Genomic DNA, 27354 nt, shown 5'->3' on the forward strand with positions numbered 1-27354 from the left:
AAATTTAAACACAATAATTTCAAAAGCACTATAATTTATATTATACTATTCACACTTGAAATTTCCTTGACTTATATTTTACATATTAAGCTATAAATTTGATGAAAAGAATTCATGTTTTATGTAACCATTTTTCTAGAGATTTTTAAAAGATCATGAATTACTTAAATAATATAGAATTAAAAGTATTCTTAAACTCCATTACTAAGAATTTAAAATAGCCCACCTTCCATTAAGTATATCTTGTTTAATTTGCAAAAAATACTGGTACCTTAAAAAAGAAAAGATAGTTAGCATTTACTATAATTATAACATTTAGAGATTAAAAACTGTATTACATGAACAAAATCAAAATATTAAGTTTTGAACCTATAATATACATATTAAAACATGAAAAGATTTTAAAATAAGCTTTCAAAAATTTATTAATCGAAGTTTAAAAATTTGTTGATAAATGATAATTTGTATTGCAAATATCTTGTTCCCACTAAATTCATTATAAAACTCCTAGTTTCTTAAGAGTTGCAAAATTGAGGGAGAAAATTAGAGAGAAATACTCTAAGAATTGGTGTGTATGCAGAATGTTATAGACCTGGGAAGCACAGCAAAGAGACACAACAGACAAGATGAAGAAAACCATTATTTCTGCTAACATAGGAGGTCAACTGCAAGGACAGGCCTATGTGTTGATTATCTTAATAGGCTGTAAGAAACTATTAATTATAGAAAAGAACCTTTCCATTTTCATTTGAGTTGAGAAAGTTCTCTTTGATCAGAAAAAAACCCAAACATGTAAGTTCCTTTCTCTACTATTGCTCTACTATTATTAGAATTACCAAGTACCCAACTTCCTTTAAAATCAACAAATATAAGAGTAACCTATAACAGGAATCCTGAGGTTGCTTACAAGATAGCATTGTCCTGTCCCTGGCTAGTGAGTGAAGTCACTTCCTCATAAATGTATCCAAGCTAATGATTTTGTAAGGCAAAATCAACTGTATTATTGCATATTCACTGAAGACCAAAATTTGTCGCTTTACATGTTTAAATAGAGAATTTACAGACTTTTATTTCAACCCACTAAAAAAAGTATACATAGTCAAAGAGACAAAAATCATGAAAATTTTAATAAATTTTTAAAATATATTTTATTGATTATGCTATTACATTTGTCCCATTCCCCCCCTTCGCTCCCCTCCACCCAGCATAACCCCCCTTTAGTTCATGTCCATGTGTCATACAAGTTCTTTGGCTTCTACTTTTCCTACACTATTCTTACCCACCACATGTCTATTTTCCATCTCCTATCTGTGATACTTATTCTCTGTACCTCTTCCCCCTCTCTCCTCCTTCCACTCCCCTGTTGATAACCCTCCATGTGATCTCCATTTTTGTGGTTCTGTTCCTGTTCTAGTTGTTGGCTTAGTTTGTTTTTGTTTTTGTTTTAGGTGTGGTTGTTAATAATTGTGAGTTTGCTGTCATTTTAATATATACAATACTTTACGTATAAATAAAATATTTAAATATAAATAATATAAATCTTCTAATATAAATAAAAAGGAGATAATGTTTTTTATCTTCTTTATCTTAGCTAAGTCCCTTTAACATTTCATATAATAAGGGCTTGGTGATGATGAACTCCTTGATCTTGAACTTATCTAAGAAGCACTTGATCTGCTCTTCCCATTCTAAATGAAAGCTTTGCTGGATAGAGCATTCTTGGATGTAGGTCTTTGGATTTCATGGCTTGGAATACTTCTTTCCAGCCCCTTCTTGCCTGTAAGGTCTCTTTTGAGAAATCTTCTGACAGTCTGATGGGAACTCCTTTGTAGGTGACTGTCCCCTTAGCTCTTGCTGCTTCTAGGATTCTCTCCTTCAGTTTTATCCTGGCTAATGTAATGATGATGTGCCTTGGTGCGTTCCTTCATGGGTCCAACTTCTTTGGGACTCTCTGAGCTTCCTGGATTTCCTGGAAGTCTATTTCCTTTGCCAGCTTGGGGAAGTTCTCCTTTATTACTTGTTCAAATATCTTTTCCACTTGTTGTTCTCCCTCTTCTCCTTCTGGCATCCCTATAATTTGGATGTTGAAACATTTAAAGATGTCCTGGAAGTTCCTAAGCCTCTCCTCATTTTTTTGAATTCTTGTTTCTTCATTCTTTTCTGATTGGATGTTTCTTTCTTCCTTCTGGTCCACTCCATTGATCTGAGTCCTAGTTTCCTTCCCGTCACTATCGGTTCCCTGTACATTTTCTTTTATTTCACTTAGTGTAGCCTTCATTTTTTCATTTAATTTGCGACCAAATTCAACCAATTCTGTGAGCATCCTGATCAGCAGTGCTTTGAACTGTGCATCTGATAGGTTGGCTACCTCTGTGTCACGTTGTTGTGTTTTTTCTGGAGCTTGGATCTGTTCTTTCATTTTGGCCATTTTTTTTGTCTGGACACACCCATTACACAGTAAGGGGCAGAGCTTTAGGTGTTCACATGGGCAGGGTAACCCACATTGCTGGGTTGTGATGCTGTATGTGGGGAAGGGGTCTGAGAGAGAACAATGGTGACTGCTCTGCTCTCTGTCAGATTTCAGTCACTTCCCTCGCTGCCCACAAGCAAATTGGGCCCTTCTGGTGCTGATTCCTGTGTGTGGGGAGGTTTGTGTACCTACTAGGACCCTGTGGGTCACTCTAACAAACTTTCCTGTGAGGCTGGGAGTTTCTGCTGCTTCCGTCTCAACCCCCGCAGCTGTTTTTAATCAGTGGTTTAAAGCTTTATTTACAAGCACTGGAAACCTGGGTTGTGCAGTCCATCCTGCTCCCCCTGTTTCACCTGTTTTAACTGTGCAAATGTGGGACTACTTGATCCACTAGTCACTGCCTTGCCACGTGTCATTCCTGCCCCAGCTACTGTACAACTCTACTCATTCTACCGGTCTGGATGAACGTGACTTCTTTAACTCCTTGGTTGTCAGACTTCTATACAATTTGATTTTCTGTCAGTTCTCGTTTTTTTGTTGTTAAATTGTTATTGTCCTTTTGGTTATGCAAGGAGGCACAGTGTGTCTACCATCCTGGCCAGAAGTCCTTAGTTGTTTTGTTTTGTTTTTTATTAAAGTCATTCAAGAGCTCCATGACAATTCAAATTACCAAAGAATGTAATTAAGGTATTTGGGAATCAGACATTAGAAAAAAAATTTTTTTAAGTTGATACAAATATCCTGGCTTCATACATTTAATAGAGTCCCTGAGGCTTAATACATAATATTATAGAAATTATTACTCAATCTCAGACAACATTTTCTATCCAGCCTACTTAGTTTTATAATTAAGTTAAAGGTTTCTGGTAGAAAACAACTTTATAGTTAGGATTGAAAGGTCATGTATACTCTTGACATGATATTATAAATGCTACACAAATAGTAGCTACTCATACTAATCATTAAGGACTGACAGAGTAGAAATGAGAATAAGCTAAACCTAAGCTATTAGTCCAAAGCTAAGCCAGCCTGTTATCTTTGGCAAATTACTTAAAATTTGGCTGAGCCTTAGTTTCTATATTTGTAAAACAAAGTAGCAACACTTGCCTAGTATATGTATCCCAGGGGCCCTAAAATAGAAAGATAAAAGCCTAATTTTTAAAGACAATTAAGAATTAAGACCTTTAAAATAGATTAATATTGATGGAGACAAATATAGATATCTTTTTAAGCTGTAAACCTAACAAAACTTTTCTAATCCAGACAATAACTAATACCATAAACTAAACACTAAAAAGATATGAAAATAATGTCATTTATATTTTCATGATTCCTGAGAAAACTCAAATTCCAATGATGCAAGCAATACTAAATGACATTTACTTATCTATTTTTTAAAAGATTAAAAAAATACTTGGGGGTGGTAAGATGGGAAGGGAGGAAGAAAGAGGCAACATTGATATGCAAGAGAAACACTGATAAGTTGCCTTCCCATGCCCCTCGATAGGGACCTGGCCCGAAACCCAGGCATGTGCCCTTAGTGGGAATTGTACTGGTACAGGCCAGTGCTCAATCTACTGAGCCACAGCAACCCGGGCAATAAATTACATTTAATCTGGAATTTCTATAAGTCCATTCTTTTTTACCACTAACCTAAAATGGAACTTCAAGCTACAGAGGTATAACAGATTTCCTGTTTTGTGGGGTTTATACTAGTCCTTGCATTAAGCACTATGGCTAAGGGTGTCTTATTACTAATCAGGACCATCACGTTAGAGTTATCTAAGCACTAACTTTTTAAAGGAGTACTTCCTAAACCAGGTAGTATATCAGAATCACTGGGATGCTTGTAATGCCTATGCATAGGTCCCATCTGAGACCTATTAAATCAGGGTATCTAGGGGTGTGGCCAAGGCAAGAGCTACCCTAAGTGATTCTGATTTCTAATCAGTAGAGAATCGCTGATGTACAATATATACAATGGTAATAAAATTAAACTAGCCACTTACCTCACTTTACCAAATAATTTCAGTTACAAGATTATAAGTCCACTATAAAGGATTTTTGAATAATCCATTATTCTGATGGAAACAAGGATAATTTTCTAGACTGATGGAATGAGTACAAATTAATTCCTCAGTTACTATCAAATTTGATTTTACTTTCTTCTACTTCCAGAAGACATTTCAACTTAAATATCAGTGAGACACATTTACTCCTTGGTTATGTTTTCATAATAGGGTAAAGAAATCAATGCATTCAAGTTCCGGTAAGTAATTCAAAGACAGCTTTTTTTAGTGAAGTAAATTATAAATATGTCTATAATTGGCAATATTTTAATTACTTATGCTAACAAAATTTTCCTTATTTATTCAATACTAAGGAAATCCAAATTTAAATTTTGGATTAGAAATCCAAATTTAAATTTACTGATCTCTTAATTACAAACATGTATTATACATTCAAACTCTGATTACTAAAACATTACAGAATGCTTTGCTACTTGATTTAAAGTTCTATGTACCAGGAAATAATAAAATGCATTTAAGAATGTTTTATAATTCACAATTTTCATTAATTCAGACTAGTTTCCTTTAAGTTCATCCAAAATTAGGTTTTGTTTTGTTTTTTTTAATCTTTACCCAAGGGCATTTTTTCATTGCTTTTAGAGAGAGAGAGAGAGAGCGAGAGAGAACAAAAGGAAAGAACAATTGGTTGCCTCCTGTACGTGTCCGGACCTGGAAATTGAACCCAAAACCCAAGTATGTGCCCTGACTGGGAATTGAACCCTCTGGGGTAGCTCAGGACATATTGCCCCTCCATGACCTCAGAGAACAGGTGGTTGCCTACTCAACAGCCATGAAGGAGGGAGGAAAACAGTCTGTATCTAAAGTTCCAACTTTCTCAAAGCCTCTGTGTTTATCACAACCCTGTAGCATTTTTACACACTACCACAGCTCATTCTCCACTGCCACTACTTCCTCTCCAACCCAAGTAGCACCAAGGCTGGAGGTTGGGTGTGGTCTCTCTCACCTGACCCACCACCATCAGTGCACTTCACTGTAACATGAGTAATAAATGGCATGTCCACAGCATTTCCATATTTGCTGGTCCTCTGGGTGTTTTTTCAGAATATCATGAATGTAAGGACAACTAACTCCCCGATCTGGATTCCTGCATTACAAACCTGTAATATTTTGATAATCGAACAATCCTCCAACCAACTGAGCCATACTGGCCAGGGCCAAAATTAGGTTTTACTATACTAAAAATCTTGTTTTTTAATTAACAACAACAAAACCTGACTAAGAGCTACAGTATTAAACTAAAAGGCATTCATATAAGACAATTTCGCTTTTCAAGATAAACTAACTTGAATATTATTAGTTTCAAATATTAGGACTGCCTAATCCAGGGCCCATATACTCTTGAGTTCTCCTATTATAAAAATAAAGAACCCCCCACAACACCCCAACACAAAAACAGAAAACGAATCTAAAGGATGTCAATCTAATTTTTCTTACTTGGTCTACTAGAAACCCTACCTCACAGATACCTGGGGGTTGGCAGGTACAGAAAAATATCTTCAATTTATTCTTTTGTTCTTCTGCTTCACCACAGTATTCTCAAGAATAACCAATAAATTAACATCTAGCAGCCTATATAGAGGTATAGCTTTAGGTACAGAGTTTAAATTTGGCACCTATCTTTTAGAATAATTCTCCATGTAGTCACTGACCTATATTCTTATACCTAACACTTTTATAGAAGGTATAATATGCTAATACCAATTCTCTTTTATTTTGTTAATGAATTACTAATTATGTCTTTCAAGCAACACAAAATTATCATTAGATTATTTTAATACCAACAGTTACCACATAGGTTATTTCCACTACTTCTAATTTAAACAGTTCCCTGACTTTCACACACTATCAAAATGCTCATCTAGGCCATTCTTGTATTTTTAATCTGCACTTGGGAATCAGCTAATGCAGAGGGCCAACTTGTTATACGCAGATTTCTACTGCAAAGGTGGTCAATGTCCCTAACCTCCATATTTTTCAAGAGTCAACCATATATAGATTATGGTCTTTCAGGGGGAAAAAAGGCAGGCACAATTCTCACTAGGTAGCACTACCTAAATTATCACATCATCTGATTACTTCAATTAGTTACAGCAAGGCTGCTTAACCATTTTTCACAAGTACAAAATTTCAATATTTATGTAGCCCAGGAGGATGCTAGTGGGTGAATGGGGTTCCCCAGGATTCCAATCTCCTTAAGCACTCCATGATGGAAGGAAACTGTTTTCTTTGAACATCTATAACCTATTCACTATGCTGCTGGTAAACTCATAATTATGTCATGGCAATCTATTTTTGCCTAATTAATTACAAAATTTCACAATAATTTTGACAATATATTTTTTAAAATATACTTTGTAAACTTACCTTGTATATTCTTCTTGTAACTTGTTGGGGTCACTTACAAAAAACTTGACTCTAAAGTTCAAATTGTAAGGAGATCCTCCTAGAAGTAACAAAAGCAGTTCTAATTAATCAGATTATATTAACCCTTTATCTTTATAAAGTATACTTGCAAAACATCAAGTAAATATGTATGCTCACTCTTTAGCTGCTTCCTTATTGGTTTGTTTGGATCCAGCCACCTCTGAAAAATAAAAAAATGAGACTGATTTCATTTTTCTTTCAAGAACTAATATACAGATTCATGTAGATCTGTTCCAGTTGAAGACTAATGAAAAAAAAAACCTGCCTTTTTTAAAAGGTCTATGTAGAAAAAATCATTAACTTACAGATTTTCATATCAAATATAACAAAATTATGTTAGAAAGTACTGAATGTACTCGTGGTGGCTTTAAGAGTTTTATTTTAATTGTACGTCAAATTATACAGTATGCAATAACCTCTATTCCAAAAGTAAAAATGCTTAATAATTACTGTAATCTAATGTGATTTCTGTTAATTTAACTATATTATGTACAGTTTAGCAAATTAAAAAAATTATCTTATCTCATCAAACTATGCTTGGCCTTATGCTCTCATTCAGACAAAATGTACACATCACAAAAATCTACTCTTAAGAAAAATGTTTTAGTCTTGGCCAGGTAGCCCAGTTGATTTGAGTATCATCACATACACGAAAGTTATGGGGGCACATCCCTGGATTATAGACCCAGTCATCACACTGGGTGAATATGAGAGGCAACCAGTCAATGTTTCTCTACCTCTCTTTCTCCCTCCCTTTCCCTCTATCTAAAAATAGATAACTAAATCTTCAAAAAAAAAATCAACCAATGAATGCATAAGTGCAACAACAAATTTCTCTCTCCCCCTTCCCTCTCACTCTCTAAAAAATAAGTAAATAAATTTTTAAAACCGTAACTTCTACCCAATTTCTTAAAAAATAAACTGACTTTTGCCAAGATGGAGGCGTAGGTGGAAACACTGTGCCTTCTCACACAACCAGGTTTAAAAACAACAAAGTTTTAGCAACAAAAAATGCAGCCAAACCACAGAAAATTGAACTATATGGAAGTCTGACAACAACGAAACATTCAGCCAGACTGGTAAGAGGGGCGGAGCCAGCAGCGGAGCCAGTGGGGCAAAAAGGATCCCCTGACCCAGGCAAGCAGGCAGCCAAGGGAAGGTCCCAGGTGTGGGGTAGCAACGGGCAGACCCAGTGAAGGTACAAGGAGGCAGGCTGACCTCAGTCACACATTCACGTGCGCAGATAAACCAGTGAAGGAGCAAGCAGTGAGACAGACCACACAGGCCCCAGCAGCAGGAAGCAGCAGAGGGAACCGCTACTGCTCCCTCTCTGACCCCGCCTCCGCATACAGCCTCACAAACCTGCGACCAGGGTGGCCCCGCCCAAGTGAACACCTCAGGCTAGGTGACCAAACAGGAAAGAATGAAGACACAAGAATTTTAAAAAATGAAGAGAGGCTTAGGAACCTTCAGGACATCTTTAAACGTCCCAACATCCAAATTATAGGGGTACCAGAAGGGGAAGAGAAACAGCAAGTGGGAAACTTATTTGAACAAATAATAAAGGAGAACGTCCCCAATCTGGCAAAAGCAATAGACTTCCAGGAAATCTGGGAAGCTCAGAGTCCCAAAGAAGTTGGACCCAAGAACACGCCAAGGCACATCATCATTACATTAGCCAGGATTAAAATGAAGGAGAGAATCCTAGAAGCAGCAAGAGCTAAGGGGACAGTCACCTACAAAGGAGTTCCCATCAGACTGTCAGCAGATTTCTCAAAAGAGACCTTACAGGCAAGAAGGGGCTGGAAAGAAGTATTCCAAGCCATGAAATCCAAAGACCTACATCCAAGATTGATCTATCCAGCAAAGCTTTCATTTAGAATAGAAGGGCAGATAAAGTGCTTCTCAGATAAGGTCAAATTCAAGAAGTTCATCATCACCAAGCCCTCATTATACGAAATGTTAAAAGAACTTATCTATGAAAAAGATAAAAAAGATTAACAGTGAAAGGACAGCAAACTCACAGTTATTAACAACCACTCCTAAAACAAAAACAAATTAAGAGGACAGCTAGATCAGGAGTGGAAACATAGAAATGAAGATCTCATGGAGGGTTAGCAACAGGGGAGTGGGAGAAGGAGAAGGGGGGAGAAGGTACAGAAAATAAGTAGCATAGATGGTAGGAAGAAAATAGATAGGGGGGAGGGTAAGAATAGTAGGGGAAATATAGAATCTAAAGAACTTGAGACACGTGCTCATAAACTAAAGGGGGGGAATGGTGGGGGAGAGGGTGTGCAGGGTGGAGGGGAATGAAGGGGGAAATAGAACAACTGTAATGGCATAATCAATAAAATATATTAAAAAGAAAAATAAAAACAAACAAATAAATAAATATACAAACTACTCCCCTAAAAGAAAATCGCACTAGTTTTTTAAAAGACCATGTTTAGTTCTGAGAAGGACTGCTTTTTGTGTGTGAGAATTTTTTTAAGTAGCCTCAACACATCAGAATGCCAGTTAGGCTCTCTTTTAGAAAAAAATTAACTGAATTCAGAAAATATTTCAACTACCAACATGTTTCAATTTAAAAAACTAAGGAACTCAAAACAAGGTTATAGATGTGGCAATATTTTCAAAGCATTACACAAATATAAACTTATATATTATTCATAATCCTTACCTTCCATACTTGATTACATGAAGAGCACATAAATAGATAGATAAAATAGATAGAATAGATAGAATAAATAGATAGATTTTAATAGCAAATGGTTGGAAGTAATCCATGTATCTTTCCTTTTCACTACTCTTAATATCCAATATTTGAAATCCGGCTGATTCTACCTTCAACCTGTACCTAGAATTTAATAGTTCTTCTCTACTTAGTCTGCCACCATCCTTATTTCTAGTTTGGCTCTGGCCACAGATTCTTAATTACTATCTTTGCTTCTTTTCTTACCACCTTCTACCTCCTCTATCTAGAAGCTGGAGTACTCTTTTTAAACACAATGTCACTCCTTTGCTTAATATCTCCTGATAATTTATCAACGCAAGGTCCAAAGTCCTTAGCATTGTCTCTTCTTACCTTTTCTATCCCAATTTATTAAGTTCTAGCCATACATGCCTCCTTTCTGTTACTCAATCATGCCATCTTAGGGCCTTCAATTCCACATTTCCATAATACACAGAATGTCCTTCTGCAGCTGTACCATGGCTGACTCCTTTTACTACCTGTTATCTTGGCTTAAATGTTACATCCTCAGAGAGGTCTTCACTGACCACACTATCAAAAGTATGTCACAAAGCTCCTATTTACTTAGTTATTTTCCAGAAACAGGCATGGGACATTAAATTCTCTCATCTAACACTTTTTCTTCATTATAATATGTTTGTTTTACCTTTTTATCACCCATTTCTTTCATTTAGATTATGGACTCCATGAGGTAAGGGATAAAAATCTAATTCATTGAAAGCTGTACAGTCAGCACCTAGCACAGGATGTGGCATGTATTTATTAAAAATATTTTGTGAAGAACTGATTATACCTGCTGAATAACTCAACAAACAGACAAGGGGGCATGGAGTGTTTCTGTGGCAAAAATAGGCCCATTTTCACTCCTGTTTAATAAACTTATTTCCCCTACACAACCACACATTTATCCACCTTCCCACCCATCTATTTATTAATCTAGCAACTTTGTATTTCACATTTTACACTAAGAGTCATAAATTACTTTTACTTTATACTTGTCTAAAATAAAAATTTGAGATTAGTTAATCTATCCAAAGACTTCCTTCCTGAGTTCCCCTTAAAAATATTCTGATATCAGAGATACTTGACATATACAAATAGAGGTGTTAATCTGACATAGTTGAGAAGGAGTACAATGATAAGCACTGGAAAATTTAAGAGACCGCATCAGTGATGTTACCGAGATATGACTTAGGATCTTTCTAGGCTTAAAACAAGAAAATAAAGCAATACTATAATGAGCACCACTAGTGAGTAAAGATACAATTCACAGTAAAAACATATCATTATGTCAAAAGAAAAACAAAGTAGGGAAAAGGAAAACATATAAAGCAGGCCTATAAATCAGTAAGAGAAGATCACTGCTAATGGAAAAACAGACAATAAGATAAAAATAGAAAATAGAAAGTTTACAAGAACTATAAATGGAATTTCAGTATATGAAAAGCTATTCAACCTTGATCATAATTAGAGAAATAGTCTTCATTAGGTTATCATTGTTCAAGAATAACATTGACAAAGATTAAAACTTTTATTTTTTTATTATTTTATAATACATTTTATTGATTATGTCATTACAGTTGTCCCATTCCCCTCCCTTATTCCACTCTGCCTTGCACCTCCACTCCCACCAGCATTCCCCTCCTTTGGTTCATGCCCATGGGTGGTACATATAAATTCTTTGGCTTCTCCGCTTGCTATAATATTCTTAACCTCCACCTGTCTACTTTGCAGACCATTTATGCTTCTTATTCCCTGTACCTTTTACCCCCTCTCCTCCCTCCCCCTCCGTACTGATAACCCTCCATGTGATCTCCATTTCTATGACTCTGTGCCTATTCTAGTTGTTTGCTTTGTTTTGTTTTCTTAGTTGGGTTGTTGATAGTTGTCAGTCTGTTGTCATTATACTGTTCATATTTTTTACTTTCTTTTTCTTCTCAAAGTCCCTTTACCATTTCATACAATGGTTTGGTGATGATGAACTCCTTTAACTTGACCTTTTCTTGGAAGCACTTTACCTGATGATAGCTTTGCTGGTGCTAGATAGAGTATTCTTGGATGTAGATCCTTGCCTTTCATGACTTGGGAAACATTTCAAGCTTCTTCTTGCCTGCAAGGTTCCTTTTGAGAAAACCAACAGTCTAATAAAAACTCCTTTCAGGGTAACTGTCTCCTTTTCTCTTGCTGCTTTTAAGATTCTCTCCTTATCTTTAATCTTGGGTAATGTAATTATGATGTGCGCCAGTGTGTGCTTCCTTGGGTCCAACTTCTTTGGGACTCTCTGAGCTCCCTGGACTTCCTGGAAGTCTATTTCTTTTGGCAGATTGGAGAAGTTCTCCTTCATTATGTTTTCAAATAAGGTTTCAATTTCTTGCTCTTCCTCTTCTCCTTCTGGTACCCCTATAATTCAGATGTTGTAACGTTTAAACTTGTCCCTGAGGTTCCTAAGCCTCTCCTCATTTTTTTGAATTCTTGTTTATTCATTCTGCTCTGGTTGAATGTTTACTTCTTCCTTCTGCTCCAAACTGTTGACTGAGTCCTGGTTTCCTTCCCTTCACTGTTGGTTCCCTGTGAACATTTTCCTTCATTTCACTTTCACAGCCTTCACTTTTTCCTCTAATTTGTGACCATAAACAACTAGTTCTGTGAGCATCCTAATTACCAGTGTTTTGAACTGTCCCTCTGATATTCTGGCTATCTCTTCATCACTTAGTTGTATTTTTTTCAGGAGTTTTGATATGTTCTATTTGGGCCTATTTCTGTTTGTTTGTTTGTTTTTGCCTCACGAAAACAAACAAACCTGTTATGTAGTAAGCTCTGAAGCCTTAGGTATTTGCCAGGGTGAGGCAACCCATTTCACTGTGTTTCGATGATGTATACAGGGGTGGGGCTCCAAGAAGGAACAGTGCAGTTGCCTCAGCTCTCAGCTGGCTTTCAGTCACTTCTTCCACTATACAGAAGCAAATTGGACCCTTCTGTCACTGATTCCTGGGTGGGTGGGTTTGTGTATGTTCAAGGACCCCGTGGGTCTTTTTAACAAACTCTCCTAGGAGGCTGGGACTTTCTTCTGTTGCCGCAACACCCACAAGTATTTCAGTCAGAGGTTTTGAGGCTTTCTTTTCCTAGGCCGGAACCCTGGGTTGTGCAGTCTGTCTAGTTCCCTAGTTGTTCTTCCAGGACACTGGCATGTCCCATACACCAACATGGGACTGCCTCCTCCGCCAGCTGCCACCTCGCCTGCCCTGGTCCTCCAGCTGCTGCCTTGCTGTGGGTCCTCTCTGCTCAGCTGCCCACCTCTGCCCTGCCTACCAGTCTGGATAAATGTTTCTTCTTTAACTCCTTGGTCATCAGACTTCCATAAAATTCAACTTTCTGGCAGTTCTGGTTGGTTTTTGTTTTTCAATTTGTTGTTGCCCTTCTTGTGGTTGTGTGAGAGGGCACAGTGTATCTACCTGAGCCTCCGTCTTAAGATTAAAACTTTTAATGACATACCACAAAGGCAAAAATGTGAAGAAAACAACACTCATACATAAATTGTGAGAATGTAAGTTATATCACCTCAATGTAGGACAACCTGGTAATATTTATCAAAGTACAAAATGTGTATCATCGTGAACTCAGCATTATTTTTATGTAGCATTTTAACTGATATATCTTACACAATACAAAAATTCACCACTTTAGAGTGTGAGCTTTACTGTATTCACAATGTTTTTCAACCATCAACACTAAATAATGTCAGAATATTTGCATCACCCTGCCCCACCCCCCGACAAATCCTATTTCTTTCTATTACCGGTCATTCCCAATATTGCTCTACTCATAGAATCTAGCCACTACTAACCTACTTACTGTCTGTATAGATTTGTTCTGGACATTCATATGAATATAATTATACAACAGGTAATTTTTTCTGCCTATTTCTTTCACTAAATACAGCAGCCTTCCCATATCCATCCACAGATATAGTCCAAGATCCCACTGGATGCTAATGGTTTTTCTTATATATCTATCAAAAATTTTAAACTTATCAGAGGCACAGTAAAGAAAATTAGGCACAGTAAGAAAAGAACAATAGTGAAATAAAACAATTATAACACTATACTGCAATGAAAGTTATATAAATGTGGTCTCTCTCAAAATATTTTATTGTACAATATTTACCCTTCTTCTGGTGATCATGTGAGATGATACGATGCCTACATGAGGAGATGAAATGAGGTAAATGATATAGGCATTGTGATGTAACATTAGGCTACTACTGACTTTCTGGTGATATATGAAGATCACTGGCTTCAAGTAATCATAAGTTATCAAGCCATGAGGAACTATTAAGGACTTACAGGCAAGTAGTGTATACAGCATGGATATGCTGGACAAAGACATGATTCATGTCCTGGGTAGGATGGCATGAGATTTCATCATACAACTAAGAATGGTGAGCAACTTAAAATTTAAGAATTGTTTATTTGTACGGTTTTCCATTTAGTATTTTAGGACTGCTGGTAACTGAAACTGTGGAAAGCAAATCTATGGATTAAGGGGGCACTACTGTATAATGCTTTTAAGGTTCACCCACACTGTACAACATAACAGTACTTCATTACACTTTTATAGTTGACATTTGGTTGTTTCTATCTTTTCTCTTAATAATACTGCTATGAACATTTGTTTACAAATTTTTTGTGTAAATGCGTGTTTCATTTCTCTCAGGTATATACCTATAAGTCATATTTGGTAAACGGTAACACTGTACTTAAATTTTGAAGGACTTGCCAATTTATTTTCATTATGGCTGCAACTTTTTACATTCCTACCATCTGTTTATGAGGTTTCTAATGTCTCTGCATCCTCATCAATACATGTTCCTGTCTGCCTTTTTATATTATAGCCCTCCTACCAGGTGTGAAGTAATATAACATTCCTTTTTATTGCTGAATAATACTCCATTGTATAAATATACAGTTCTAGTTAATCCATTCATTAGTTGATGAATATGTATGCTGACTCCACTTTTTAGATATTATGAATAATAATGGGAGGCTGGGAAGATGGCGACGGAGTAGGTTGGAGCGGATTCTAGCTCCTATACTCGTGGGTGAAAATCTTGGCAGATCTACAGAGAAACAGCACAATAAACCATCGGTTACCCAGCATTTATGAAATTAAAAGACCACAGATTGTGACCGACGCTCAAACACCAGACAGCGGCAGAGTCAACTATGAGAGCTGGGACACATGCAGCCCCTGTGCCGCTGCCATAACAACAGGCCTGGGAGCTGGGGAGTCAGGTAGAGAGCTGGACACTCCAAGCCCCTGTGACGGTCCTGGGCGCCACAGGAGTCAGCTACAGAAGCTGGGACATTCTCAGCCCCTGTGCGGCTGCCATAGCTATAGGCCTGGGCACCAGATGAGTCAGCTACAGGAGCTGGGACATTGGAGGCCCCTGTGCCACCACTAAAGAGACGGGCCTGGGTACTGGGGAGTCAGCTACGGAGCCGGGATGTTCTCAGCCCGTGTCGCTGCCATAGAGAGGGGACTGGGCCCGGGGAGTCAGTTAGGGACACCGGAAAGTCAGCTAAGGAAGCAAGGACACTTGCAGCACCTGTGCCTCTGCCATAGCAACGGGACTGGACGCCGGGGAGTCAGATATGGGAGCTGGGACACTAGAGGACCCTGTGATGAGCCTTGGCACCAGAGGAGTCAGTTACCAGAGCTAGGACACTCTCGGCCCTGTGCCACTGTCATAGCGAGGGGAATGGGCCCTGGGGACTCAGCTGCTGGCGCCGGGGAGTCAGCTAGAGGAGCTGGGACACTCTCAACACCTGTGTCGCTGCCATAGCGAAGGGCCTGGGTGCTGGAGGAGTCGGCTACAGGAGCCGGGCCACTCAGCAATGGTAGCCAACCAGCGCGGGGACCAACTCAAGGACCAGTGTGAGAGTAGGTGGACACGGAGAACATCAAGATACCTGAAGGAGTCTGCACCGCTAAACTTCACAGGTATCATACCACAGAAGTTCACACCATAAACCCAGGGAGCCAGAACTGATCAATTGTACAAGATGAGACTAACAAGAAGAGTCTCAAACAAAGGGAAGGCAAAGAAACAATCCCCAAACGAAAGAAAAAGCAGAAACTTCAGAACGAATGTTAGATGAAATGGAGGCTAATCGACTACCAGATAGTGAATTCAAATCACTGGTTATCACAAAGTTCAAAGAGTTCACAATGTGCTATCAGAAACTACAGGGGAACTACAATAATCTCTTTGCAAACTACATCAACATGAAAAAGGAAATAGAAACTATCAGCAAGGCACAAAAGGAAATGAAGAATACAACTTCCAAATTGAAGAACACAGTAGATTGTTTCAAAAGTAGGATAGATGAGGCGGGGGATCAGATTAGTGAGTTGGAGGACAAAGTAGAAAGCATCTCACAGAAAGAGCAAGAAAAGGAAAAGAGGCTCAGAAAGAATGAAGAGGGATTAAGAGAAATGCAAGACAATATGAAACATAATAATATCCGAATAATAGGAATACCAGAAGGAGAAGAAGAAGAACAAGGGATAGAAAACATATTTGAAAGAGTAATGAGAGAAAATTTCCCTAATTTGATGAGAGAAAAAGTCACACAAATCCAGGAATCACAGACAGTCCCAATCAAGAGGAACCCAAGAAGGCCCACTTCAAGACACATCATCATTAAAATGGTAAAATTCCAAGAAAAAGAGAGAATCTTAAAGGCAGCAAGGGAGAAAAAAGAAGTAACATACAAGAGAGCCCCAATAAGGTTAGCTACTGACTTCTCAATGGGAACACTCCAAGCAAGAAGAGATTGGCAAGAAATATTCCAAGTAATGAGAACCAGAGGCCTACAACCAAGGCTACTTTACCCAGCAAGGCTCTCAATCAAGATAGAAGGCCAAATAAAGAGCTTGCAAAACAAAAAAAGTCTAAAAGAATACGCCTCCACCAAACCAGCCCTACAAGAAATACTAAAGGACTGCTTTAAGGAAAGGAAGGACAAGAGGGAGACAGAGAGGAACACAGGTACAAAAATGGCAATGAATAAGTACCTATCAATAATAACCTTAAACGTAAATGGATTAAATGGTCCAATCAAAAGACACAGAATAGCTCAATGGATAAGAAAGCATGACCCACACATATTCTTCCTACAAGAGACCCAACTCAGGACAAAAGACCATCACAGACTAAAAGTGAAGGGCTGAAAACAAATTTTTCAAGCAAACAGACAAGAAAAAAAAGCTGGGGTAGCAATTCTCATATCAGACAAAATAGACTTCAGAAAAAGGACCATAAAGAGTGACCCAGAAGGTCACTTCATAAGACTCAAGGGAAGAATCCACCAAGAAGACATAAACGTTTTGAGTATACAATGTAGGGGCACCCAAATATATCAAGAAAATCTTAGAGGACTTCAAGAACCATATTGACAGCAACACAATTATAGTAGGCGATTTTAACACCCCACTATCAAAAATGGACAGATCTTTCAAACAAAATATCAACAAAGACATTTTGGCATTAAACAACACCCTAGATAAAATGGACTTAACTGATATATATAGAGCCCTTCACCCCAAAGAAGCTAAATACACATTCTTTTCAAATGCACATGGAACATTTTCAAAGACACACCACATGATAGGATACAAAACGAGCCTCAAACAATTCAATAAAATTGAAATCATACCAAGCATCTTCTCTGACCACAAGGGACAAAAATCAGAAACCAACCCCAAAGGAAAAAACCCAAAGAACCCAAAATCATGGAGACTGAATGATATACTATTAAATAACGAATGGGTCAAGAATGAAATTAGGGAAGAAATCAAAACGTTTCTGGAAACAAATGAAAATGATCTCACAACAACCCAAAACTTATGGGACACAGCAAAGGCTGTCCTCAGAGGGAAGTTCATAGCAATACAGGCCTACATAAAGAAGAGAGAAACATTTCAAACTAGCAACCTAACCCTACGCCTCCAAAGACTCGAGAAACAACAACAAAGACAGCCCAGAGCAAGCAGAAAGAAGGAAATAACCAAAATTAGAGCAGAATTAAATGACATAGAGACTAAAAGCACAATTCTAAGGATCAATGAATCCAGGAGTTGGTTCTCTGAGAATAAAAACAAAATAGACAAGCCTTTAAGTAGGCTCATCAAGAAAAGAAGAGAGAAGACACAAATAAACACAATCAGAAATGAAAGAGGAGAGATTACAACTGATACCACAGAAAGAGAAGGGATTGTAAGCAATTACTATGAAGAACTGTATGCCAAGAAATTTGAAAACCTAGGGGAAATGGACACATTTCTAGAAAAATACAATCTTCCAAAACTCAATGAAAAAGAAGCAGAAAATCTGAACACACCTATAACAGCAAAAGAAACTGAAGCAGTAATCAAAAAACTCCCATCACGCAAAAGCCCTGGATCAGATGGTTTCACAGGAGAATTCTACAAAGCATTTAAGGAAGAGCTAACCCCTATTCTCCACAGACTATTCCAAAAAATCCAGAACCATGGAAAACTCCCAAAATCTTTTTATGAAGCCAGCATCACCCTAATTCCAAAAGCAGATAGAGATACAACAAAGAAAGAAAACTTCAGGCCAATATCGCTGATGAACATAGACGCTAAAATCCTCAACAAAATATTGGCAAATCACATCCAACAATATATCAAAAAGATCATACACCATGACCAAGTGGGATTCATCCCAGGGATGCAAAGATGGTTCAATATGCACAAATCAGTTAATGTAATACATCACATAAACAAAAGAAAAGACGAAAACCACATGGTCATATCAATAGATGCGGAAAAAGCTTTTGATAAGGTACAACACCCATTCATGGTAAAAACACTCAGCAAAGCGGGAACAGAGGGAGCATTCTTCAATATAATAAAGGCCATATATGAGAGACCTATATCCAACATCATACTCAATGGGCAAAAACTAAAATCTTTTCCACTACGATCAGGAACAAGACAAGGATGTCCACTTTCACCACTTCTATTCAATATAGTATTGGAAGTTTTAGCCATAGCGATCAGGCAAGAAAAGGAAATAAAAAGGCATCCAAATAGGAAAGGAGGAAACAAAACTGTCACTGTTTACAGATGACATGATAGTGTACATGGAAAACCCTATAGACTCTACCCAAAAACTGCTCAAACTAATTAATGAATTTGGCAAAAAAGCGGGTTACAAAGTCAATATCCAGAAATCAAAGGCATTTTTTTATACCAACAATGAATCAGCAGAAGCAGAAATCAAGGAAAAGATCCCATTCGATATAGAAAAAACAAAAATAAAATATCTGGGAATAAACCTAACTAAGGAGGTAAAAGACCTGTATGCAGAAAACTACACAACCCTGAAGAAAGAAATCAAGGAAGGCAGAAACAAATGGAAACATATACCTTGTTCATGGATTGGAGGAATTAAAATCATCAAAATGTCCATACTACCCAAAGCAATATACAGATTCAATGCAATACCTATTAAAGTACCAATGGCATATTTCACAGACACAGAACAAACACTTCAAAAATCTCTATGGAACATAAACGACCCCGAATAGCAGCTGCAATTTTGAGAAAGAAGAACAAGGTAGGAGGAAATCACAATACCTGATATCAAACTGTATTACAAGGCCACTGTAATCAAAACAGCCTGGTACAAGCATCAAAACAGGCACATAGATCAATGGAACAGAACAGAGATCCCAGAAATCAACCCAAGTCTGTACCAGCAATTCATATTCGACAAAGGGGGCAGTAACATAAAATGGAGTAAAAACAGCCTCTTCAACAAATGGTGTTGGGAAACCTGGACAGCTACATGCAAAAAAATGAAACCTGAGCACCAACTTACACCATACACCAAAATAAATTCAAGGTGGATAAAAGACTTAAATATAAGCCTTGAAACCATTAAAGTCCTAGAGGAGAACATTGGCAGGAAAATCTCACATATTTCGAGCAGCAGCATTTTGACTGATATGTCCCCTAGAGCAAGGAATATAAAGGAAAGAATAAACAAATGGGATCTCATCAAAATAAAAAGCTTCTGCTTGGCTAAAGAAAATAGTATTAAATTAATAAGATAACCAACTGCACAGGAAAACATATTTGCCAATGATGATACCTCAGACAAAGGTTTAATCTCCAAAATATACAAAGAACTTACACGACTCCACTCTAAGAAGACAACTAACCCAATTAAAAAATGGGAAAAGGACTTGAACAGACACTTCTCCAAGAAGGACATACAGAAGATCCAGAGAAACATGAAGAAATGCTCAATATCGCTAGCTATCAGAGAGATGCAAATTAAAACCCCAATGAGATACCACTTTACACCAGTCAAAATGGCTATCATAAACAAAGCAACAAACAACAAATGTTGGAGAGGTTGTGGGGAAAAGGGGTCCTTAGTTCACTGTTGGTGGGATTGCAGACTGGTGCAACCATTATGGAAAACAGTATGGAATTTTCTCAGAAAAATAAAAATCGACCTGTCATTTGACCCAGCAATTTCACTGCTAGGATTATATCCTAAGAATCCTAAAACATCAATTTCAAAGAACGTATGCACCACAATGTTCATAGCAGCACAATTTACAATAGCCAAGAGTTGGAAGCAACCTAGGTGCCCATCAGTAAATGAATGGATCAAAAAATTGTGGTACATATACACAATGGAATTCTATGCAGCAGAGAGAAAGAAGGAGCTACTACCCTTTGCAACAACATGGATGGAACTGGAAAGCATTATGCTGAGTGAAATAGGCCAGGAGTTGAAAGACAAATACTATATGATCTCACCTTTAACAGGAAGCTAAACAACAAAACAAACAAGCAAGCAGAAAAAAAAGAAAGACACTGAAATAGAGAACAAGGGGACAGTGACCAGAGGGGAGAGGGAAGGGAATTTAAGGGGAAAAAAGGGGAGGGATTTGGAACAAATAGGAAGGACAGAGGGACGAGAACTAAGGGGGATGGAAATGGGAGGGAGGTGGGGGGCATGGGGCCGGGGAAGCTGGGATGGGAAAAATAGACAAAAAACTGTACTTGAAAAATAACTAAAATTTAAAAGAAAAAAAGGGGGGAAAAAAAAGAATAATGCTACTATGAACATCTCAATACTAGCTTGAGTGCATAGATATGTTTTCAATTCTCTTGGATACATATCTAGGAGTGAAATTTCATACAGTAACTTTCTGTTACATCTCAAAAACAAGTACTATAAGCTTTCTAATTTTGTTCTTATACAAATGGGCATTGAGATTATATCACTTTTTATTTATTCATTCTTTTTTAAAATATGAGATGTTTCATGAATTTGTGTGTCACCCTTATGCAGACACCATGCTAACTTCTTTGTATCATTCCAATTTTACTCTATGTGCTGTGGGATTGGGCACTCATTATCTATATTTAGTCACTACCGTAATTTTGTGTGAAAACTCTTTCTACTAACTAAATTACTGATATAACTGAGAGAACATTGTAACTGTTTATTTACAATGCAAAATGAGTTTAAAATGTGTTTTATTAGAAGTGATTTATATATAGGGAATATAATTTTATGTTATATTTTTAAATAAATTTTTATTTTTCAATTACACTTGACATATGATACTAGTTTAAGGTGTACAACGTAGTGATCAGACATTTATGTAACTTACGATATGATCACTGCAAGTCTAATGCCCATCTAACACCACACAGTTATTACATTGTATTCTCTATGCTGTACCTTACATCCCTGTGAATGTTTTTATAACTGGCAATTTGAAAATCTTAATTTTTATCCCTTGCTCACCCACCAATCCAACCCCACTCCCATCTGACAAGCATCAAAATGTTCTGTGAAAAACTGAGTTTTTGTTTTTTTGTTTGAGATTCCACATATAAGTGAAATCACATGGCATTTGTCTCTGACCCATTTTACTTAGCATAATACTCTCTATGTCTATCCATATTGTTGCAGATGGCAAAATTTGATTCTTTTCATAGCAAAGTAATATTCCATTATATATGTGTACCGCTTCCTCTTTATCCATTTCCTCATCTATGGAAACTTACGCTGCTTCCACATTGTGGTTATAGTTAACAACGCTGCAATTATCACAGGGATATAGTATGTTTTTTGAGATGAGTATTTTGGATAAATACCCAGAAATGGAATTGTTGGATCCCTTTTTTGTCTCCTGTTATAGCCTTTGTTTTAAAGTCTATTTTTATCTAAGTTCTGCTATTCTAGCTTTTTAAAATTTCATAAATATATTTTGCCATCCCTTGACTTTCAGTCTGTATGTGTCTCTTGTATGCAGTATACATATGGGTGAATGTATAAATTTACCCACTCTATCCTTTGACTGAATCACTGAATCTATTCATATTTAACATAATTATTGATAGGTATGTACTTATTGCCCTTTTACTATTCATATTTTTTATCTCTTTTTTTCCTTCTTAAAGACAGTCCTTTAACTTTTGTTGCTATACCAGTTTGGTGGTGATGAACTCCTTTAACTTTTTCTTGTCTGAGAAGTTCTGTCTTTCAATTCTAAATGATAGCCTTTCTGGGTAATCTTCATTGCAGGTCCTTGTTTTTCAACATTTTGAATATTTCATGCCAATCCCTTCTGGCCTGCAAAGTTTCTGTTGAGAAATCAGCTGACAGTTGTATGGGAACACCCTTGTATGTAACTAATTGCTTTTCTCTTGATGTTTTTCAGATTCTCTCTTCATCTTCAACCTTCAGCATTTCAATTACCATGTGTCTTGGTGTGGGTCTCTTTGGGATCATATTGTTTGGTACTCTGAGCTTGTATGTCTGTTTCCTTCTCCATGTTAGAGCAGTTTTTTGTCATTATTTCTTCAAGTAGGTTTTTGGTTCCTTTTTCTCCCTTTTCTCCTTCTGTTATCCTTATGATGCAAATATTGGTATGTTTGATGTACAAGAGGCCTCTTAAACTATCCTCAGTTTGGGGGATTCCTTTTTCTTTTTGCTGTTCTAACTGGATGTTTTGTTTCTTTATCCTCCAACTCTCTGATTAGGATCCTCTAGTTCATCTACCTTTGATTTCCTCTAATGTACTCTTCATTTCAGTTATTACAGTCTTCACTTCTGACTGGTTCTTTTTAACATTTTCTATCTCCACTTTTATGTTTCCTATTTCTTTGTTTAAGTTGTCAATGAGTTCATCTATTTTTCACTTAAGTTCATTGTGCTTCCCTATAATGAACATTTTGAATTCTGCAAGTGATAGATTGTTTGTCTCCATTTTGTTTATATCTTTTTCTGAAGTTGTGTTCTATTCTTTCATTGGGACATGTTTTGTCCTTTCCTCATTTTGGCTGCCTGCCTGTGTTTGTTTCCATCTATTAGGTACAGGTGCTACTTCTCTTGGTCTTAGAAAAGTAACCAACCTTATGTAGTAAGTGTTCTGTGGGGCCTGGTGACACAGTCTTCCTTGTCACCTGAGTTGAGTGTTCCAAGTATGTCCCTGTGTGGGATGTATGTGCCTTCTTGTAGTTCAGGCTTAATTGCTGTTGGCATGTCAATGGGAGGGACTGACCTTCAGGCTGACTGTTTGTAAGAACTCACTATGACTACAGAGGAGAAGCTTGAGCGCAGGAGCTAAAGCCACAGAGCAGAAACTACTTTAGTGGGGCTCTGCTGGCTGCCAAGTTTGCCCTTTGGGCGTGTCATTTGTGCAGGTGGTTGGGCATCTGATGTGGTCTGAAGCTTCTCACCAGGTATACTAGCTCTGTGGCCTCATGGCAAGGGCTCTAGTGAGGGCCAATTTCAGTTGCTGCCTGTGCCCTTCCTGGAGCCACCTGATATGAGCAACAATGTGATCTGAAGGTGACTGCCACTATGCTGGGCTTGGGGGTGTTTCTAAGAAAGGAGCTGCATACAGATGTGGAGCCTTGACTCCTGTGACCTCTGCCCTCAATAGCCTGGCTCTGGTGACCAGTGGGATTTGTGATCATAGGTTCAATAGGACAGTAGAAAATAAAAAAAGTCCTTAACTGCCTATCACCCCAGGATTTGGCATAGAGGAAGCAAAGAGGATTGCCCATTTCCTAACTTTCCACTTAAAGAGACGTATTTGCAGACTTTAAAAGCTGTTGCCTAAAGGTCTGGGTTCCAATCAGCCTGAATTTAGATGCTAACTGAAATCCTCTTTTTCATGACAATGGCAGGTCTTAGCACACATTTAATTACTGAAAGTCACTAAAAGTAAAATAGGCTGCTTCAATTACCGAGGTTTCAGAACAACCAAGACCTAGAGCAAGATTGAAAAGATAAGGTTCATTTCCTTAAAGACTGAGAGAAGTGGTGGGTTCATGTAACGCATAGAAAATGGCCTTACTTAGCTGATGTGACTCAGTGGACTGCACATTGGCCTACAAACTTAAGGGTCGCTGGTTCAATGCCCAGTCAGGGCCTCTGGGATATGGGTTAGCTCCCTGGCTAGGGGCATGCAAGAAGCAACCAGTCAATGTTTCTTTCATATACTGATATGTCTTTCCCTCTCTTTCTCCCTTCTTCCCCTCTCTCTAAGAATAAAATATTTAAAAAAGAAAAACTAACAGAGAGTCAAGGAAAATGAAGAAACTGAAATATGTTCCAAATAAAAGAATAATAGAAAGACTTTAAGGAAATGAAGATTAACTGATTTACCTAATAAACAGTTCAAAATAAGTCTTAAAGATGCTCACTGACCTCTAGAGAAGAATAAATGAACATGGTAAGAATTTCAACAATGAGATAGAAAATATTAAAAAGTACCAAATACAAGCCCAAAACTGAAGAATACAATAACTCAAAAATACAATGGAGGGATTCAATAGCAAATCAAATGATGCACAAGAAAATATATCAATGAACTTGAAGACAGGACAGTGAAATTCACCCTATCAGAACAGTAAAAATAAAAAAGAATGAAAAAGAGTTAAATAGCTTAAAGGATTTATGGAACATCAAAGTGAACTAAAATTCATATTGTACAAGCCCCACACTTAGAAAAAAGAAAGATGCAGAAAATGTTTTTGAAGATCTAATGGCTGAAAACTCCCCTAATCTGGAGAAGAACACAAATATCCAGATACAAGAATCTCAGAGTTCCAATGATGAAGAATCCAAAGAGAATCCACTAAGACATGTTAAAATTAAAGTGTCAAAAGTTAAAGACAAGGGATAATCTTTAAAGTAGCAAGAAAACAAACAAACAAAAAACAACTGGTTATGTAAAAAGAAAACCCCCATAGGCCTATAAGCAAATTTTTCAGGAGAAACTTTGGAGACCAGAGGGGATGGGCACAATAAATTCAAAGCGCTGAAAGAAAAAAGTGCCAAGCAAGAATACTCTATCCAGCAAAGTTGTCCTCATAATTGAAGTTAAGAGAGTTTTCCAGACATACAAACGCAAGGAGTTCATCATCATCAGACTGGCCTCTAAGAAATGTTAGAGAGACTTTTTAAAACAGAAACTGAAATCATAAATAGGGAAATATGTCTCATCGACACAGGTAAATGTAAGATAAAATTCAGATAATCTCATGTTGTCAAGGCGGTGAGTTAATCACTTACACATCTAGTATGAAGGTTAAAAGACAAAAGCAGTACAAATAAATATAACCACAATAATTTGTTAACAGATACACAAATTAAAAGATGTAAACTGTGACATAAAAAGCATAAAACGTGAGGGGAAAGCAAAAATGCAAAGGTTTAAAATGTATTCAAACTTATTACTACCACCTAAAAATAGACTGTTAAAAATATAAGTTGTTCCCCTGGCCCGTATGGCCTACTTGGTTGGGGCATTGTCCCACAACCAAAAGTTTATGGGTTTGATTCCTAGTCACGGCACATATCTAGGTTGTGGGTTCGATTCCTGGTCCGAGCACTGTCACATGGGACCCTGTTCCAGATGCATACAACCCCCATTTGGGTGTCATATCTGGTCTAGGTGCATACAGGAGGGAACCAATTGATGCTTATCTCATGTATCAATGTTTCTTTCTCTCCTTTCCTCTCTCTCTCCTCCCTCCCCAAAAAACAAAGAAAAATTTGTCCTCGAGCCCTGACCGGTGTGGCTCAGTGGCTTAGGTGTCATTCTGCAAATAGGAAGGTCACTGGTGTGATTCCTGGGTCAGGGCACATGCCTGGGTTATGGACCAGGTACCTGGTTGGGGTGTGCAAGAGGCAAATGATCCATGTTTCTCTCCAACATTGATGTATCTCTTCCTCTCTGCCTCCCTCCCTATGTCTCTCTCTAAAAAGAAATAAAGTCTTTTAAAAAATGGTCTCAAATGAGGATAAATATAACAATAAAAACTTTTCTAGATTTTTATAAATGTAAGCTTTATGGTAACCACAAAGTAAAAACCTTTAGTAGATACACAAAAGATAAGAAGAACTGAATGAGCATTGCACAACAGAAAATCATCAAACCACAAAGGAAGAAAACAATGAACAAGCAGCAATAATTACTTACCTATCAGTAATTATTTTATACGGTAAATGGACTAAATTCTCAATTAAAAGACACAGGATAGCCTAATGAAGAAAAAAACACTATTGGTTTCAAGATGGCGATGGACTAGGACGGAGCAGATACCAGTTCCTAGTACAAAAGAGACAGAAACCTATCCGATCGGAGGAGGTGAGGCCAGCAAGCCAGCAGTTGCCAAGCATATATGAAAATAAGAGACCAGAAACCTCATCGGTCACGGAGGAACCAGATGGTAGGGAGACAGCAGCGGTACAGTAGTCTCTGGGACGGAGCAGGGAGAAACAGCCGGTGCAAGGTAGGGGAACCAGCGCCCAGTGGCGAGAGCCCAACGGCTCCTGGGACAGCCTTCAGCGCCCGGACGGCTCCCTCACTGGGATTTTTCTGCCAGGCAGGCCGAGTGGCCCAGGCAAAGAGGTGTAGAAGAAATTTCAGCCTGCGCACAAGTTGGGGAACTAGTCGCTCCACACGCAGTGTGTCTGGGCAAGTGCCTGAGGGCGCCTAGGCCAACGTTCAGCGCCCAGAAAGCTCCCTCCCTAGGATTTTTGGGCCCGGACCGGCCAAGAGACCCAACCAGAGGGGAGCAGAGGAGATTTCATCCTGCACACAGTTTTGGGTCCAGCACCCGGCGTGGTGCTCCTACATCCCTACGTTTTTTTTGCCAGAGGTTGGCCAGGGGACCCAGACAAACACAGGAGCAGAAGGGATACACACCATGCAGAGTGCCATGACGAGCACACAGAGTTCCTAGGTCGGCGCCCAGTCCTCAGATCAGCTCCCGGCTTCCAGTCTACCCCCCTCAGACTATCTGGAAGCCCGGGGCGCTGAGGGGTCCTGGGAAAAGAGCTGAGACCCTCAACCCCCTCCCTTTCTGGCCAAGCAAGGTGGGGGGCCAGGAGAGACTGGTTTGATAGAGTTTACAGAGAGGGTGTTTAGAGTTTGGTTGGAGGACAAAGGGCCCCAACCAAAGACTCTGTGGTTGCCAGCCCAGGAGAACTCAGAGGTGCAGCCTGGGGCTCTGAATCCAGTAGAAACGGCAGCCTGGTC

The 27354-nt window shown here is 38.1% G+C and overlaps 1 protein-coding gene and 1 non-coding gene across 4 annotated transcripts in view; both read right to left on the reverse strand.

Annotated features, from left to right (window-relative positions):
- Positions 1-27354, reverse strand: part of PTPN4 (protein tyrosine phosphatase non-receptor type 4) — a 310447-nt gene that overhangs the window by 131633 nt on the left and 151460 nt on the right. For 2 of the 3 annotated variants that reach the window (XM_053666547.1, XM_037146329.2), the window contains exons 4-6: positions 7102-7144; positions 6925-7003; positions 227-271 (exon numbers count right to left, since the gene is read on the reverse strand). In XM_053666547.1, the coding sequence (XP_053522522.1) occupies positions 227-271; positions 6925-7003; positions 7102-7144 (167 nt within the window). Of the gene's footprint in view, positions 1-226; positions 272-6924; positions 7025-7101; positions 7145-27354 lie in introns of all 3 variants that reach the window. The other variant, XM_037146314.2, reaches the window with a different exon arrangement.
- On the reverse strand, positions 21093-21198 carry LOC119050269 (U6 spliceosomal RNA). Its single transcript, XR_005082722.2, has one exon. It is a non-coding gene; the product is annotated as a U6 spliceosomal RNA (small nuclear RNA).

This window comes from Artibeus jamaicensis, unplaced genomic scaffold, assembly GCF_021234435.1.
Source record: "Artibeus jamaicensis isolate MK-2021 breed Jamaican fruit bat unplaced genomic scaffold, CSHL_Jam_final contig_463, whole genome shotgun sequence".
Lineage (NCBI taxonomy): Eukaryota > Metazoa > Chordata > Mammalia > Chiroptera > Phyllostomidae > Artibeus > Artibeus jamaicensis.